Below are 17,147 nucleotides of genomic sequence, written 5' to 3' on the forward strand. Positions count from 1 at the left end.
AATGACTGTAATGGGCTATAATCATCACTTAACAAAGGAAAACATCAAGAGGAACAGATCTCTTTCTCCCTCCATAGATACCCAAAGACTTAAAATGAAACCTTTCTAACTACATGTACTGAGAGTTTGTGCAGAAATGCATCGAATTGCTACAAAGTGGCTGGCAAACGTGTGAGGCCCTTGGATCTTCCACTCTGGCCTTGCTCACACACTTGGCACTTGGGGCTGCCTGTCGGCTGGGTTTGTCGTCTTCAAGGAGGCTGGCCCGGGCTACCAAGAGGCCAGAAGCAGAAGGTCCAAGGTCCCCAGAGCCTAAGTTCAGCAGGAACCCAACACCACTTCCACCATGTATTTTAGTCGCAGCAACAGACAGGACCAGTCCAAATTCAAGAGATGTGGAAAAAATAGATTCCCACTCTTGATGGAAAGCAAGGAAAAGTCACATTGCAAAGGGGTGTGACAGTGGAACTACAGGGGGACACTTTGCAAACAACCTAGTCCAGTTTTCCTGTGTCCTTGGGCCTTATCAAATGGAATTTGGTTTGGTGTAGGTGATTTCCCACAAAGGATTCAAGACAATAGAGGGAGAAGTTACATTTCCTCCCAAGGAGAATGTTCATCCTGCCTTTTGCCCGTGACTGTACTTCTCACTCCAGTTCTTGTAAGTTTTTAAGTCTCAGATTAGAGGGAAGAGAAAGGCCCATCTGACTTACCCAGAGAGAAAAAAATCCCCCCAGCTGGATGTTACTTATTGGTGAGTTAACAGTGTCCCGGGAGAACGGGAGCAGGTGCAGAATCTGCGGGGCACAGTGCAAAATAAAAAAGTAGGCATATTGTTAAAAAATGACAACCCCCAGATGAAGACAGCAGACCATAAGCCAAGCATGGGGCCCTCTCTGTGTGGGGTCCTGGACCAGAGACGAGCCCACTGCTACCAAAATAGGCATACGTGTGTGGGTCCGTCACGTGATTTCCCCTCTTCATACACAACCACAGAATAACGTGGGTGAGATTCTTTTCAATACCGGTAACGGCTTTTCCTAAGGAAAATGTAACTGGCAGTATAAAATTGCCGCCTTCCATTCCTCTGCCTGAGACCATTTCGTTGAGGATTACATTGCGTTCTTCCTGCAAGGAGCGATTTCTTGCCTAAGCAACACATTCTCGGACAGCGTGGGTATGGACACACATAATGACTGGAATCCTAACAATGTGAAGTGCTGACTTGCTTGTGAGGGAGATGCCTCAACAACTGTTAAGTGAGGAAGCCAAAGAGAGACAGACTCACAGAGAGAGAACGGGCTGACAGCTGTTGGGGAGGGGGATGGGGAGTGGGGGGATGGAACGAAGAAGAAAAAGGACTCATGGACACGGACAATCGTGTGGTGACGACGGGGCGGGAGCGGGGTGGGGGTGGGAGAGGGCATAAGGGGGATTAACAGTCATGGGAAAAATACAACCAAACGATTGTTAAGGGAGGACACTATTTCTCTTCCACCTTGTGCGTGTGAATGGTACCACTGTCCCTGAGAATTAATTTGTCCCTGTGTGTGTGTGTTTAACTTCCTCCTGGACAATAGAATTTAAAAGGACATCTGACCATCACCCTGCTGGGGAGATGCCAACCTTGACCAGATTCCGAATGCCAAGTCCACCAGCCTCCACCACAGGGCTGCTGGCCTCGTGGGGATGGACGTTGTGCAGTTGTTCCTGCTCTGCCCCAAGCTCACCCAAACGTGACTCCAGAGGCCCTAGGTCTGTCCCACTTCGGGCCACAGAGGGGTCATTCTCCACCAGTGAGCATTACTCTCCATGCAGGGGACACGCTGATTTGAAAACTTGGTGGTTAAAAAAATTAGCACAATTGACTCAGATTCTCCAGGACCTTCAATGACAAAATCAAATACTAATTACAACAGAAAAAAAAAGTGTTTTATTCCAGGGATGATAATCACACTTGAACACATTAACAAATGTGTGCTATATTTAAATTAGAACAGTTTTTTGATAAGACAATCACACGCAAGCTAAGATACAAGGCACCAGCATTCAAAAATTTAAAACTGCCAATTTTCTTGTTAATATTTGATATTTTTCTCGGTGGCACAAGACCAGTGAGGAGGGTACAAGTGTTACTCCCACACTCAGAGAATACCTCCAACTCAGGAAAAATACAGGAGAAATCTTTTTTGCTAAAAGCAGTCTTAATACCTGATTGTAGCTAATGAGGTTACTCTATCATACAAACATTTATGAGGGCATTACTGACTCTTTAGGGATGTTTCAGTAAAACACGCACATTAAAAGTCTCTAGCTACATGGGGAACATTTTAATGAACATGCCACAGCCTTGTTTCTGTTTTTGAAAAATCTAAACAAATGATTTGTTTCAATGCAATCTTAGTGACCTTGGCATTATATACAATGATGGTTTATTTCACATGGGTCTCTGGAAGGCAGCCAAGAACTAAAAAGAAAGGAAAATAGGCCTCTGGGTTATTAAAATAGTGGTCACATTATTTTATCAAAATTTGATAAATTTTAAAAACTCATCAAAATATTTTCTTCTCCTTGACACAGACTTGTACATATCTTGATTATCTTATTTCTAAATCCACAAGAAACTCAAATCTGGCCTAAAATTACAAAGGGGACATAAAATGTTTGTATTGTGTTTTATATTGCACTCAAGTACAGTTAAAGAAGAAGAGAATACGCAAAGTATTAACCTGTTCAAGGGACACTGTTTTAGTAATGCCTTCTTTGATCTAACACTCCCTTACCAAAACAGTGTGTTCTGAACCCTTGCTTTGTGTAAGAATTAAAAACACCACTATTAATGTCTACACAGAGGGTACACTGTTAAGGTCTCAAAGTTTGCTAATGGTACCCCACAGCCGAAGGAATAATTGATCTCCCATTCCCTACAGCCTTGGACTGCCCTGCTCCCAGGCTCTGGCCAGGGCCTCTTTATCAAGTAGACAGGAAGTCCATTTGCTTCAGTTCTGGTATCACCAGCTGTCGACAATTTCTGAAATGGAAGAAGGCTGGAGTGATACAGATAAAAGCACTGAAGAGAGACCTAGAGAGGCCACCCTGGAGAAAAAGGCCGTCCTAAAATAGCCTTAGTGGGTGCACGGTGTTCTCCACACCTCCCGCAGAGAGAGGGCGGGAGCTGCAACTGTCAGCCCTGCCCTTTCTGGACGGGGTCCCCTTAAGGTGGAGAAGGGCCTCGTGAGGTCTTTGCAAGGAGGGGACAACTTGTCTCTTCTCTATGGTCGAACATTCTAATGGCAGTGGGCATGCAGCCCTGCGGATTTCCTGAAAGAGTGGTCTTCGTTTCAAAAGGGGTATGAGCTGCTCTTTTCTAAACCATCCGCGTATTTTGTATGAATATCAGAAACACAGAGAATCGATGACAATGACCAAAATTAAAAGGTTAATGCATTATTTGAAGAATATAGACCTTTAAAAATGCAATATGTGAATAATTTTGGTTAGAGTTCACATTTTTCCTTTTTGCTCTAAAAAATGTAAAATGGAGAACTCATTGTTTTTTTTTTAAATCAACAAAAGTGTATACGGGGAAAACATACCGGTATTTTAGACATACTACGTCCAGATACAGTAACAATGTCCACAACAATGGTGCCCACTAGCACACTTACGATGAAAATGCACAGCTCACTTCTTCCCTGGGTGTTGTCACACTCGCTTTGACCCTATCTTGAGCATATTTTAATATGAAATACACGCGATGCACATGACACAGGAACCTCTGCCGTTCTGGGTTTGGGAATCACTTTACTGCTTTATCGGTACTGTAGGAAGTTCTGCAGCAGTGTGGGCAGCTGGAGCTGGGGGATGAGGTGAAGTCGCGGCCTCCCCATGTAGTTGCGGATGCAGAGCCGGCAGAGCTGGCTCAGGGAGCTCGGGGTCGCTACGCAGGCAAGAAAAGTGTATTGATTAAAATTTAAAAAATGAGGTCTGATATGTTGCAAGATACACTACATGCAAGCAGAAAATAAGTACAGAGCTTTGTAGCAAACCAGGGCAGTATGACCCCTGCACGGGGGAAATTCGTATGTGCCTTTATACTCCCCTTATAAGAGCTCGTTAGAATTGAGACTGTATATTCCATACACATTCTTTAAAACATTTAGTGTGCAGGCTCATGAAATGACGGCTGTATTTAGAACCTCAGAAACAGACTCTATTTTTTGAAGGAGATATAAATCAAAGAGGTGTCATGCACTACAGAAGGGAATTCTTTATTTTTTTTTCTCAAATTAGATTTACTATTTAAGCCAAAGCTAATTTTATTATTGTGTTTTGACCAGACTTAAGAAACCCTGTTATGGAACAAAAGTAGCAAGTGTGGAAATATTTCCCGATTATGTTCCTACAACTCGTGATGGAAGGAGCCCACCCCTATACAATGGGGTGTGTCTGTAAGTATTTATCTGCAGAAAATATTTAACAGAATCACAGACTACGCATTGCCAAACACTAAACGTATTTAACTTAACCAAAGGAATATAAAGCTTAGGTAAGATGGAAACAAGGAAATCAAGGTCATTGTGATTATCTTTTTCATTTCCCAAAAGATATTCCAAATCTTAGGCCACTATTAGTTTGCATGCCAGCAAAAGGTCGTCACGTCCCAGGCAAACATTTCTGTGGCTTCGACGCTCGCCTGGACCCTTCTTACCTTCACGCTGAAGCAGCAACCTTTCCACCAGACTGCTGGAAGTGGCCACATCGACGGGCCGCAGAAGCTCTGTGTTCTTGGCGTTGATATCGGCTCCGAATTCTAGCAGTAAGTTGACAACTTCCGTGCTGGACTGCTGAGCGGCGGCGTGTAGCGGCGTATCCCAGTATTTGCCTTTCTGCACATCAGCACCTGTGTGGCAATCGGAATGGTGCTGAGTACAAACAATTGTTCTCAGAGCCACCTCAGGGCAGGGTGCAAGGTGTGGCAGAAAGGGGCCCTTCGCCCCTCTGTCAGGAGTGCTTCGTATATACATACGTTGTACATTCATATTACCTTAAAACTTGGTACATCTGGATGGAAATGCACATATTTGTTACATTTTCTACTATCTTCTGTATCCTGAAAATATCTATTAATAAAAAAGTTAAACAGTTCCAAAATTAATTGTATTATTATATGTATTATGAACAGTCTGCAATTAGGTTGATCATCTATGTTCATCATGATTGACAGCTCTTAGGATTATTCAAGATTGTACGTATTGCTTTCCTTCTTTCCATTTATTTTAAGGCAAGAGAGCTCTTTTGTTTCTTGGAAAACCTGTGATGGTAGTTGTGTGAGCTCTTTAGGTGAAATGTGTATAGATTTTCCTGTCACTTCTCACTCATGCAGTTTAAGTCGATAAACACAGGAAAGCACTGAGTTTCTTGACTGGAAAGGCACATTATATTTCTGCATGTGAAGTAAAAATTTTAAAGATGCTTACATTTAAAAATATCTCACATGTGAAATCACCTACTGCATAGCTTTTTACCGAGTGTGAGCCCTAGCACACAGTGGCTGTTGAATGCATGTGTGAGGAATGAAGGCTTACATTTTTAAATTGTGAGGAATAACAATCCCATTTTCCAGTAAATAAATGGTTACAACACCAAGAAATGTCTATCAATAAAAATGCATTAGTCCTTTCCAACTCTATTTTCTGATACACTCTGTCACACTAACATTTGTACAAAGCAGGGCCTTCTAAGAGTCCCTTTATGACCCTCCTGCTGCTTTCAGGTTTCGATAAATGTAATCACTTTCAGTATTTTTAACCTAATGTAAAATGTTTGGTGGAAAAATTACAGTGTATAACAAAACCTCCATAGAGATAGCATAAACTCTGTGGGTTGTATCAGTTTTATGAGAGAACAGTGCCCGAGAATAACAATCCATCCACAATTACTAACTACTTTTCAGTATATATATGTTTTTTACCCAGTGTGAAATATTTGACAGAAAGAAAATATTCCAAGCCGAGTGTAGAAGGTGATGAAGAACAAACTCTTCTGGTTACATAAATTGATGGGAGAATGGAGAGAGGGAATAATAGTCTGCCGACAATGAGCAGAGCTCGCCTTGGGGAGGCTCACTAGCGATGGGGTTGAAACGGATGAAGACGGGTTGCCCGACATTCACAACTGAGTCAGACGCTGTGAGTGACAGAAAGGGTGACTAAGGAGATGCCGGGATCTACCAGAGGCCAAAGGATCGTTGTAAACGGTGAGACGCACACACACACCCATTTACTCAGGTTGAGTGTATTTCAAGCTCCCACCCCAGGAGAGGCGCTGTGCTAGAGGAAAGAGATGGTGGGGAAGGGGAGAGCCTGCAACCTAAAGAAGCCCCAGCGCTAGACTGGGACAGACCACACTGGTCTCCAAGGCCAGGAGGAGCTTCTCAGGGACCGTGGGGACCTGGTCTGTTTCCAGCGAGTGGGCAAGGACATTCCGTCTCTGCGGGTCAGTGGGACAGAGCTCACAGTCTGGGAACCTGTGGGAGCTGTGTCTGGTGGAGGATAAAGCTACCGAAGCAGTTATAATCCCTAAAATTTCTTTTCATGGTTTTCTGCACAGATATGCACCTATTTGGCAACATTCTATTCAACCTTGAAGCTATGGATGTTACGATCTTTGTAAGTGGGGGTTTTGGAGCTTTGAGGTGAAGTGGACTTAATCCAGAATGACTTTCTTTTTATGGGTTATATACTCCGGGTGAGAATGCTTAGCATAAGCACATTTTCAGCACGGAGACGTAATTTTTAATGAGGCTAGTGTCGAGAAATAAGTGGAGAGCTGAGTAATTGCTTGTGGGTATGGATGGGATGCAAGAGGCTTTACAGATAATTACCAGCGTAGAGAAGCTTCCGGATGCAGTGGAACTGCTGCGACACGCAGGCTGTGTACAGAGGTGTCCCCAGGTGAGGAATGTCCTGGTCAACGTCTATGCCCCACGATACCAGTATCTCCAGACACTCGTGGTGGCCTGCACACAGAAAGAGAGACGGTGTCCCTTTCTTACCTGCCCACCCCCCATGGGCCTCCCCTGACTGCACTTGGCCCCAGGAACCTCTGCCCCCATCCCTGCACCCCGCGGCTGTCACCTTTGCTGGCGGCCTCGTGCGTGGGAGAAGGAAGACAGGACTCCAGCTGGGGTTTGGCGCCGTATTCCAGCAGGAGCGCGGTGCAGCTCGCGCTGCCCTGTGAGCAGGCGTTGAATAACGGGGTCACGCCGTCGATGGTGATTGCGTTGACCTAAACCAACCGACATGTGAGCGTGAGCGTCGGAAAACCACACGGATTCGCTGTGGGGCATTTTTACAAGTGAGGTGATCTGCTCACAGGAATAATTGGAGAAAAGGTGTGCTGTGAATAGCACAAAGTGTATTTAGCTCAGACACGTGGGCGAGGATAGCTATGAAACTGGAAGAGGTATGCAGAAACGGGACGTGGTAGAAAGTTCACATGAACATGCAATGAGTAGGAATCATGAAAAAATACCCACTCAAGGATCAAAACACACAACCCAATTCCACGGTCAGGCACCTTTCAGTTGGGAAAGAAGGCAACAAGTGTGACGGTGGTGAAAGTCGTGAGGAAGCCACTTTGCTGGTGGCAGTTTAAACTGGAAATTCTATTTCTGAGAACTTATCTAAAGAAAATCGTCCAGAAGGTGCAACCATTGTAGGCATAAAGATCTTCATTTATTGTTATGTAGACTCGTGAGAGCAGGAAGCAGCCCAAAGAGTGCTCCACATTGGGATCGGAAATCCTTCTTCAAGGGCAAATGAGAGAGGGCTGGGGCAATGAGAGAGCTTTCTTTTCACTCCGCTGCCTCTGAAAACTACTGAGAAGGAAAGGGAGCGGGGAAGAGGACTTGCCTCGATTTGCTCACGGGGGAGACATCGCAATGTCCACGTTTGGAACGGGGACTTACATTAGCTCCAGCTTCCAGAAGAGTCCGGGCACATGCCACATGGTCGCCCAGGCAGGCTTCGTGCAGAGGGGTGACATGGTCTATGGTCACTGCATTTACGTTATAGCCCTGAAGAGGACAGGGATAATTTTGAAGGGTGAGCAAAAAGTTCTCTCGAGTCATCTCTACAATTGCCATTAAAGAGTGATCTGAAAAATCAGGAAGTCTCAGGCACCTCAGGTGTAAGCTGAGCAGGCCAGGCCAGTCCAAAGCCCGAGCCAATCAGCTGTCCAGAAATCTGAGCCGCATAATCGTTGTTACACTATCCTCTCCAAGCCCCAAACCGTTTTAAGTATTTTGTTCAATGGATTCTCAAAGTATTATTTAAACTTTGCTTACTCACCTTTTTGTCTCTTTAGGGATTGTTTGGGTTGCTAGTATTTTTTTTTAATTGTTTTGTTTTGTAGAACTAAAGACTATTTAGAGCCCCGGCTGGTGTGGCTCAGTGGATTGAGTGCCAGCCTGCGAACCAAAGGATCACTGGTTCGATCCCAGTCAGGGCACATGCCTGGGTTGAGGGCCAGGTCCCCAGTGGGAGGCCTGCGAGAAGCAACCACACGTTGATGTTTCTCTCCCTCTCTCTCTCCCTTCCCCTCTGTCTAAAAATAAATAAGTAAATAACCTTTTTTTGTTTTTTTAAAAACACTATTTAGAGTCTGGATTGCTTGCTTTGACTGGGGCTATGAAATCCCCAGTCAGCCCACACTGGGAAAACTCCCCGCCTTGGAGTAACCTGCCTTGTGAACTGTTGTCAGAAAGCAGCTCTGACGAGGTTCTGTGCTGGTGGGTGGTTCACAGCCCTGACTACCGGCTCACACTTGGGTTGGACGCCTTCCTCCATAAGACAGTAATTGTTTTAAATGGATGAGCACATTAACCTCTACATTTTAGCATTACCGTGAGGATTGAATGAGATGATGCATAGAAAAACAGTTACTGTGCCCAGCATACAGCAAAGGGTGATGTTATTATTCAATCAAAACTAAACGCTTTTAAGGTTTTTGTTCCAATTAAACTAATGATATTAGACTAAAATAATCAAATATTATTAGGATCTGAGATTCTTTGCCTTCTTGCTATTTTCGGTAAGTCATGGCTGATTGACAATCACACTAAACACTATAATAAATGAAGATCCTCGGGGCCAAATCCCGGTGACATATTACAGATCACCATGATCTCTGATGCCTGATGGATGTGAGGGATCTTCAAGTAAAGGAAAGAAAATAGTCACCCTAAATCTTTGTCACTAGCAAGTGGCAATTTTTAAGACTCCTGAAATTAACCTTTCAAAGGTTCCGAAGGGGCTGGCCAGCAGTCAGACCTGGAGAACTAATTCTAGAACAGCCAGATGACGGAAGCATCTGGAAGGTTGGGATTCCCTTTCCCATGGGGCTTTGAGGCAGCCCTTGACTCCTCCTGCCTGGCCTGTCAGCGGACATGAGATGCATGTTATGCAATATCCTAACACTTCTCGCCTCTCAAAGACCTGCGCTACCCTTTCAGGGGGTTCCCCTGCAGGCACTGACGATGTCTTTGCAGGTTATTTTTTTTCCATCAAGTGATGAGCAAACAAAATAGTCACATGATTATCAGAGAAGTAGACGGCCTTAAGGGGGCATCTTACCCTAAACCTTCCCTTCACAGAGGAGACAAGGGGGGCTCCGAGAGGTTGGGGTTCACCCCTAGCACCAGCCAGTCTGGTCTGGAGGCCCCGAGCCCCAGGGCGGTGCTCTGCACCCTGGGTCTGACCCAGGTGTGCAGCAGAATCATGCTGGGATGTTGCAGAAACGCACGGGCTGAGCCAGAGTCCTTTCTGCTGAGGCCGATGAGCAGGCAGGTGGAGAAACAATTGTTCTGTCGCTCTCACGGGCAACCCCCTGATGTGTTACAGATCGCCTGGTGCACAGAGGGTGGTCTAGGTGTCTGCTCTCACCACCCGTTTGGATATTTTAGGCTGAGCTAAATCTGCAACAAGCTGAACACATTGTACAGAGCTAAGGATAATTAAAGTGCTTAATAAATATGACTCTAATTATTTCTTGCTTAGATATGTCTATCAGAAAACAAATATACTGTATGAGAAATCCAAACTGCTAAGACATAAGAACATAATGTTTCACCTGTGATAACAATGTTCGCAGAGCGAGGAGGCGACCTTGACTTGCTGCTTCGTGTAGTGGTGAGCGATCTGCCCAGGAACCTGCCGGAAGAGAAGGGAAACAAATGTCTCTAAGCCCAAGCAAACCCTGTTAAACAGGGTCAATTCCTGTGGAATACGAACTATTAAGCTGCACGACCACAAGGGGACCAGGATGTGTATACATCAGGAAATTGGATTCTTCTCCAAAGGACCGTAATGGGCGATCCCCAAATCCAGGGGCACCTGCCCCAGACTTACCACACCTTTGGAGTAACCCTGCAAAGAGTACAAAGGATTAAGGCCTCTAGATCTACCACCAAAACAGACAAAAACTTACCTCTGTCTCATGGTTTTCCAGGCAGACCCTCTCCCCCTCAAACATCTTTTGGCACCTTTAGCAGAGAAGGCAGCTGGAGCAGCCACCTCTCCATGATCCCTGCCCCACTGCTGTTTCCCCGTGTGGCAGTGTGAGGGGCTGAGCCCTGCGGGTCCTGAAACATGGAACCAGCAGTGGGCCCTACACAGGGATGTCACAGGTTGGAGGAATGCAGTGGCATCTTTGTCGGAAGTGGTGCTGATAGTGTGGCTGGTGGCACTGAAGCCCAACTACCCTGTGCCTTGGTTGGGGGTGGGAAGGAATACTGACCTGTCACATCCCCAAGCCCCCCTCTTATGACATGCCTTTTGTGACCCTCCCATTAGAAAAGTGCCCGCCCCTGTTCCTCTCTCCCCAGACCCTTTGCGCACCCAGCTACCACCCAAAGGTACTCCCTCCCCTCCCATCTCTCCCCACTGAGTGGTCCACAAGGTGTCTTTGTAGGTTCCTAGACTGGTACACGGTGATTTTCTTGTACTTCAAACAGGATCAACATTGTTGGTTCTATTCAGTGGACATGAGAGAGCATGTCGTATGTTTTAAAGGGACTCAATATGCAGACTATGCAAACCAGAAAAGCACTCATTTAAAGGCCATCAACGCTGACAAATTCCTACAATGCTGACTAGAGAGAAATGCTTCCCGGTGTAATGGGACCATGTTTGCTAATATCTGTCTCCTTGTCTCCTGCCCCTTCCCTGCTTTTTGGAACCATGGGCTGCAATAAATAAAAATAATTTTTAAAAACTGCTCATCAACTCTAGTGCAGTATAAATAAAGTCACTGAGCTGCTGCCAGACACAAATTTCATGAAGAGCATGTCTAAAGCCTGTTTAAATAGGTCAGGAAAATTACTGGAAGCAGTAGGTCATTGTCCTTTAGAAATTACCTCATTACTCCTGCATAGCATACCTTGGGAAGAGTCCACACATGCTTCTCTGCTTCTGTAATATGGTCTTACATTAGAACTTTCCCACAACATCAGCGAGGGCCAAATAATTCCACTGAATAACATGCGGGGCCTATATTGCCAGGTTAATGAAACGACCGAGTGAACTTGGCATAGAGGACAGAAGTCAACAATCACCAGTCTCTCTATAACCAATGATTTTTGGGGTTTTATTAAAAATACAGTTCCTCAGGGGGAGGGGGAAGAGTCTCTCTTCTACTTCCTGGCACTGATTTACGAGTAACGTAATAACGGCTAATGCCGAATCGTGTTCGCTGTGTGAATAAACTAGTCTAAGCACCGTGGACAGTATCTCATTTCCTTGTCACAACTCTTTGAGGTATATGCAATTATTATTTCTACCTTAAAGTCGGAGAGCTGAGAGCTAGACGAAATGAAATCATTTAAAGGGAGTTGCATGTCCTACTCCAGAGCTGACCTAGTTAACGATGCTGCACCATCTTGCTTTCGCATGTCCGTCCAGGATTATTTCCTGCTCACCCCGCAGAATTAGTAAGCTAGGTACCCAATTCTTTGTGTTTTCAACTGAAAGAAGAGTTAGTTATTAGCTTATGTGTGTTATTTCTTTACAGTATGCAATGTTCCTATGATATTTGAAGCAGAATTGAAATTAATATTGCACACCAATAAATATTCATCGATAGGACAAAATTTGGTGGCAAAATAATAATTTATAAGAAATTGGAACATTATATTCTCACTGCATGAAATGCAAATGTCGCCACTGTAAATAATATTATTTTGGGGAACAAGTGTAGTTCGAGTTTCAGCTTCTAAGATAAAATCTCACACATCCATTTGTTTTATCATTAAACAACTTGATTGAGGAGTGAAACTCAGCAGACTTCACAAGATGTATCAATTTTCACTGTGAATATTTAAACAAGATAATGTTAATATTCACTTTGGAGACAGCGTGCATATGTGAAATCGCTATGTTCGGTTTAATCAGCAGAGCAGCAGTAAAGCAATAAGGTTCCCAGAAATCAATGCTTAAATATGTTTGAATTTAAATGATGTTTTAATATTTATAATAATCATGTGTGCCAGCCTGTATAAAGACGTAATAAAGTTCATTACCCTTAATTTATCTCTAAAAGCTGTTCTGCTGAGTCAAACGAAGCCCATTGCCTAGCACTGCACGCTCTTCCTTCGTCATTAGCTACCATGGCAATCAGCGAGGTGGGGGGACTGGGGAAAGCCTAGAGAAGTGGCCTTCGGATTCATCCTGGGTGCACGTCTTTCTAGCGTATTACGAAGACCTTTAAGGGGCAGCAAAGGTAACAATATTTGCATCGACGAGGAACTTGATATTCCTCTTTTGCGCACCAAAATGTTTGTCCATCAGCATGAGTGTATTACCCTCCGACTCATTTCAGCATTGCTTGCTGGTGTTCACAAAAGAGAAAAAAAAGCAGAGGAAAAAAGAGAAAAGGGTCATTTAGAAAACCGGCCACACAAGGACTAAAATAAAGAAACAAAGTATTTGAATTTACCACCTGTATTTCAACCACCAGGGTCCCTCCCAGACTGTCACACAGCATTCCATCCCCACTCTGTCATTTTTTTTTTTTTGTTACCAACACAAATCCATCATGGTGGGAGAAAAAAATGCCGAAGCCAGAATCTATGCACATATTTGTTATTATTTCTATGACTATGACTTCCATTGGCCTGAAAAGGAAGTTTGACGTCACAGCAATCAGCTGGAAAGGGTAAGCAGGTGGACAGTGACAAAACCAGTGGAAATATACCATGTTGAGGGAGGGACCCCTTGGTGGGTTGGGTAGAAACTGGGGCTTAGAAGAAATAACTGCCCCATTCTTTCCCTGGCTGAGCCCAGCTCTGCTCACTGCATGGGACCCCTGTGGTCTGTCAGTATGGAGTCCAGCAGGGGGCAGGCGAGAGCAGGAGGCCAGACGTAGATGGAAATCAGGGAGGAGAGAAAGCCGGTGGGATCTAGAGTCCAGGAACCCCGGGAGGAAAGGATGGCCAGGCAGACCTGGGCAGTGGCCTCCCCGCGTCCTGTTAACATGCGTGCCCATGATGTCATGAAAGCACTCCTTGCGAGACAGCACTGAGGGGGGCTTAGGAAGGAGCTTCTAGGGCCTGCTGTATACAAATGCACCATCAATCCCTAGCATTCCGCTGAATCCAGACTGACAAATGAGGGAGATTTTAATACGCATTTTAGGGAGCAACCTTTTTTTTCTCCAAAACCAAGGAAACTCAAGCCATTAATAACAGCATCTACTGCCTGAAATGCTTTTCAGTGCTATGAACTTAGATAACTATATGAAACAATTGCATGGCTTATAAATGTATTTAAGGCAACAGTCAACTACGGCTGCTACATTTTCTTCCTAAGTGAACTATCTTAAATAAAGATATGACAGTTTATTAAAAGAGTAATCTATAGTACATGCACGCTATTCAATTTTAAAAAAATAACATTTTGTTTTCTTTGAATTCTGCTTACTTAACCCCCCAGCGACCCTTCCTCATTTGCTTCCTTGTACGTCCTTAGAAGAATTTCTGTAATTAGTCTGGAAAGAGGGGAGAATTGAAGGGTACCCCCTCCTGTTCTAGTTTCTGTTTTGAACTCAGTCTTCACCCCTCCCCACTTCTCCCCTTCAGAATAAAAAATTTAGCGACTGCACATTTATGGTCAAGTGTGTTCAGTAGTATGTATCGCAGCTTTCAGCACGAGTCTGCTTTACATCGCAAAGACCCGCAAGCTTTCTCAACCAAGCTTTCTCTACCTGCCTCCACACACGACAATTCGGTCACCTTACAATCCTGTTAGGCTCTTACTCGGTGTCTAAGATATTTTTAAATGTTCAATTTAACTCTTTAGGATAAATTATTCAGTGTGGAAATCGTTTTACAAAGTATCTGCCGCTTTTACCACTCCAATCAAACGCCTGCTCTTATGGTCTCTCTGTCTCTACTCAGGAGGTGACTCCGAATATATTTAGAAACAACGCTGGTTCCCAGACACCTGGTATTTAATTTACAGGGAAGACAGCCGGCCCTGATTTGTAAACACCCCATCGCAAGAGCGAAAACATCCGCGTTCCTGGATACACACGGTTTGGTGAGGGTCTGCGCCGTACCTAAGTCGCCGTCTCCCCAGGGCACCTCTAGCCAGCCACTGTTGAGGTGAACCCGGCTCATCTCTCTTTTTCTATCAGCGTAAAAAAGTGACTTGTCACTTGCTGGCTCTATTCGGCCATTTTAAGGAGCTCTGAGCTTCTTGTAACATGACCTTTCACCTTCACAAAGAAAAACAGCTTTTGAAAATCTGATTTATTTTCAAAATGGCCTTTCCGTATTATCACCCCTCTTTGAGAAAATGCGGGTCCTGACTTTATTTTTTCTCCTAACAGGGTGTGCCCAGCAGTGAAATGAAAGTATTCCAATTTGATCTCTGCCCATGGCTGTGATGAAACTGTTTTTATTTTTTTAGGAACTCTTTGACTTCTCCCCACCTGAGCCCCATCGTGGAATTGGGTTGCAGACTCACTAGAGAGGTGAGGAGCGATGCCGTCTTCAGTAACGAAGCAGAGTGTAAACTGTGAATACGTTTTATAGCTCCCTTTGCTATAAAATACTAGGTCAACACTCTTCTTCCTCCGGGGGTGGATTCACCATGAAACCAGTGACCCTTCAGTGGAGACCCCAAGTTACACAGATACTTTCTAAGGCTCCGTGTGTAACTTCATGTTACCTTTCTTAAAGAAGAACCCCCAAGATGGATAAGCTTCAGGCTCCACAACTGCTGGCTCAAGCCTACTCACAAGTTTCCGAAAGAATTAAAAATCACCAGGCATTTGCTGACCTCTATTGTTTATTCTTCTGTTGACCGGAGGAACCAAATGAAAGGAGCCACAGAAATTCTGGAGGGCAGGATGGGTAAGGAGGGAAGTGGATGGGCTGGCAAAACCTGTCTCTTCAGGTTGAAAAGAAAAGGTTGAGACTGTCCTGGCCTCCCCACTCTCCTCACCTCTCTGAAAGTTCCCTCAGGTAATTCTAGTCCAGATCTGAAACCACCAGGTTGTCCTGGATCTTGGGGACTTCAGGAAGTACCCTGAATTACAGAGCATGCAAGTCATGCTTACGGTTTTCTTGTTCACGGTCTAGAGCCCTCCACTATTTCCTGAGATGATGATAGTGTATGGGCCGAACAGAGAAACGACAACAACACACGGAAGTGAAAGAATGATGTGGCTTATCTTAAGAAAAAAGACTAAATTTTCAACAGATTGTGGTTTCCAAAATCAAGAGAGAAAGAGTTTTTAAGACAGTCTTCAGACAACAGTGCGGCTCTTGGGAGAGGCGACTCACGACCGATCTTTGGTGCTGTGGACACAGCTCGCTGGCCACCATCGGATCGACCCGAGTTCCAGTGCCAGCACTGACCTGAGCTTTGGGGCTGCTGGGAGTTATTTAACCTTTTGAGCCTGTTTTCTCCTCTGGGAAGAGAAGGGAATTCTACCTACGGCATGGGGTTGTAACGAGTGTGAACTGCTCAGCATCTGACCAAACACATCTGAAATATGACAATGCCAGCCACCTTCCACTTGAAACACTCACTTCCATGTATCTGTACGTAGTTTTTGATTGCATCTTCTAAACAGAATTCAGACTAACTCAACTCGTTTAAGGTTATGCAGTCTTAGCTCATCTCATTCCGCCTGCCCATACGTCCATAGGAGATACAAATATCGGGTTCGCCAAAACGTTCATGTGGGTTTTTCCATACGACGGCTCCAGTAGCGCTTAGTCATCTTTAACTTCCTTCGAAACGATTTTGTTAGACTGGATTGTGACAGCTGCCATATCAGTGTGCATTTAAAAAAAAATCAAAATTGGTGAATTTTTGAGTATCCATTTTAACATTGAAGATGGAAGAAAATATGCAACATTTTCGGCATATGACGCTTTATTATTTCAAGGAAGGTAAAAATGCAACTGAAATGCAGAAAAAAGATTTGTGCAGCGTGTGGAGAAAGTGCTGTGACTGATTGAACGCGTCAATAGTGGTTTGTGAAGTTTTGCGTTGGAGATTTCTCGCTGGACTATGCTCTACAATCGGGTAGACCAGTTGAAGTTGATAGTGATCAAATTGAGACATTCATTCAGAACAATCAAAGGTATACCATGCAGGAGACAGCTGCCATACTCAAAATATCCAAATCAATTAAGTTATTGATGAAAATGAAAAAAGTGTCTTTTACTCTATGGTAAAAAAACTAAATGGACTTTTTGGCCAACCCAAAAGATAGGGTCAAAAGTTAGGGGCAACTATCACACTGATATGGCGACTCTCCAATCTACAGCTCTTACCTGGCCTCTCTCACCAATTTTAGTGCCTTGTCATCGTAAGGAAGACACAGCCATACTATTCAGGTTACTTTTTATCTATTTGTTTCCACTGATGGACATCATAGGGTCATTGTTCCATGCCACAAAATACAATTCTACAACATTTAAATGACTACTATATAATATATATCAAGATTTCATTCTATAGGTTTGTCATTATTGATTTAGCTAATCCCCTTAGGGAATCAACATTATTTCCTATCTTTGTGAATGTGTCTAATTATCTGCTCAGTGTAAATTCTTAAAATTTGATATATGT

General features: G+C 44.2%; 1 protein-coding gene across 4 annotated transcripts in view; it reads right to left on the minus strand.

Moving 5' to 3' along the window:
* Positions 1 to 1,910: 1,910 nt before the first annotated feature.
* Positions 1,911 to 17,147, minus strand: part of ASB5 (ankyrin repeat and SOCS box containing 5) — a 59,316-nt gene continuing 44,079 nt past the window's right edge. For all 4 annotated transcript variants that reach the window (XM_053916438.1, XM_053916437.1, XM_045197134.2 and 1 more), the window contains 6 exons: positions 10,135 to 10,214; positions 7,973 to 8,080; positions 7,140 to 7,290; positions 6,887 to 7,021; positions 4,712 to 4,903; positions 1,911 to 3,940 (listed from right to left, as the gene is read on the minus strand). In XM_053916438.1, the coding sequence (XP_053772413.1) occupies positions 3,813 to 3,940; positions 4,712 to 4,903; positions 6,887 to 7,021; positions 7,140 to 7,290; positions 7,973 to 8,080; positions 10,135 to 10,214 (794 nt within the window). In that variant the 3' untranslated portion in view covers positions 1,911 to 3,812. The remainder of the gene's footprint in view (positions 3,941 to 4,711; positions 4,904 to 6,886; positions 7,022 to 7,139; positions 7,291 to 7,972; positions 8,081 to 10,134; positions 10,215 to 17,147) is intronic.

Source organism: Desmodus rotundus, chromosome 13, assembly GCF_022682495.2.
Source record: "Desmodus rotundus isolate HL8 chromosome 13, HLdesRot8A.1, whole genome shotgun sequence".
Taxonomy (NCBI): domain Eukaryota; kingdom Metazoa; phylum Chordata; class Mammalia; order Chiroptera; family Phyllostomidae; genus Desmodus; species Desmodus rotundus.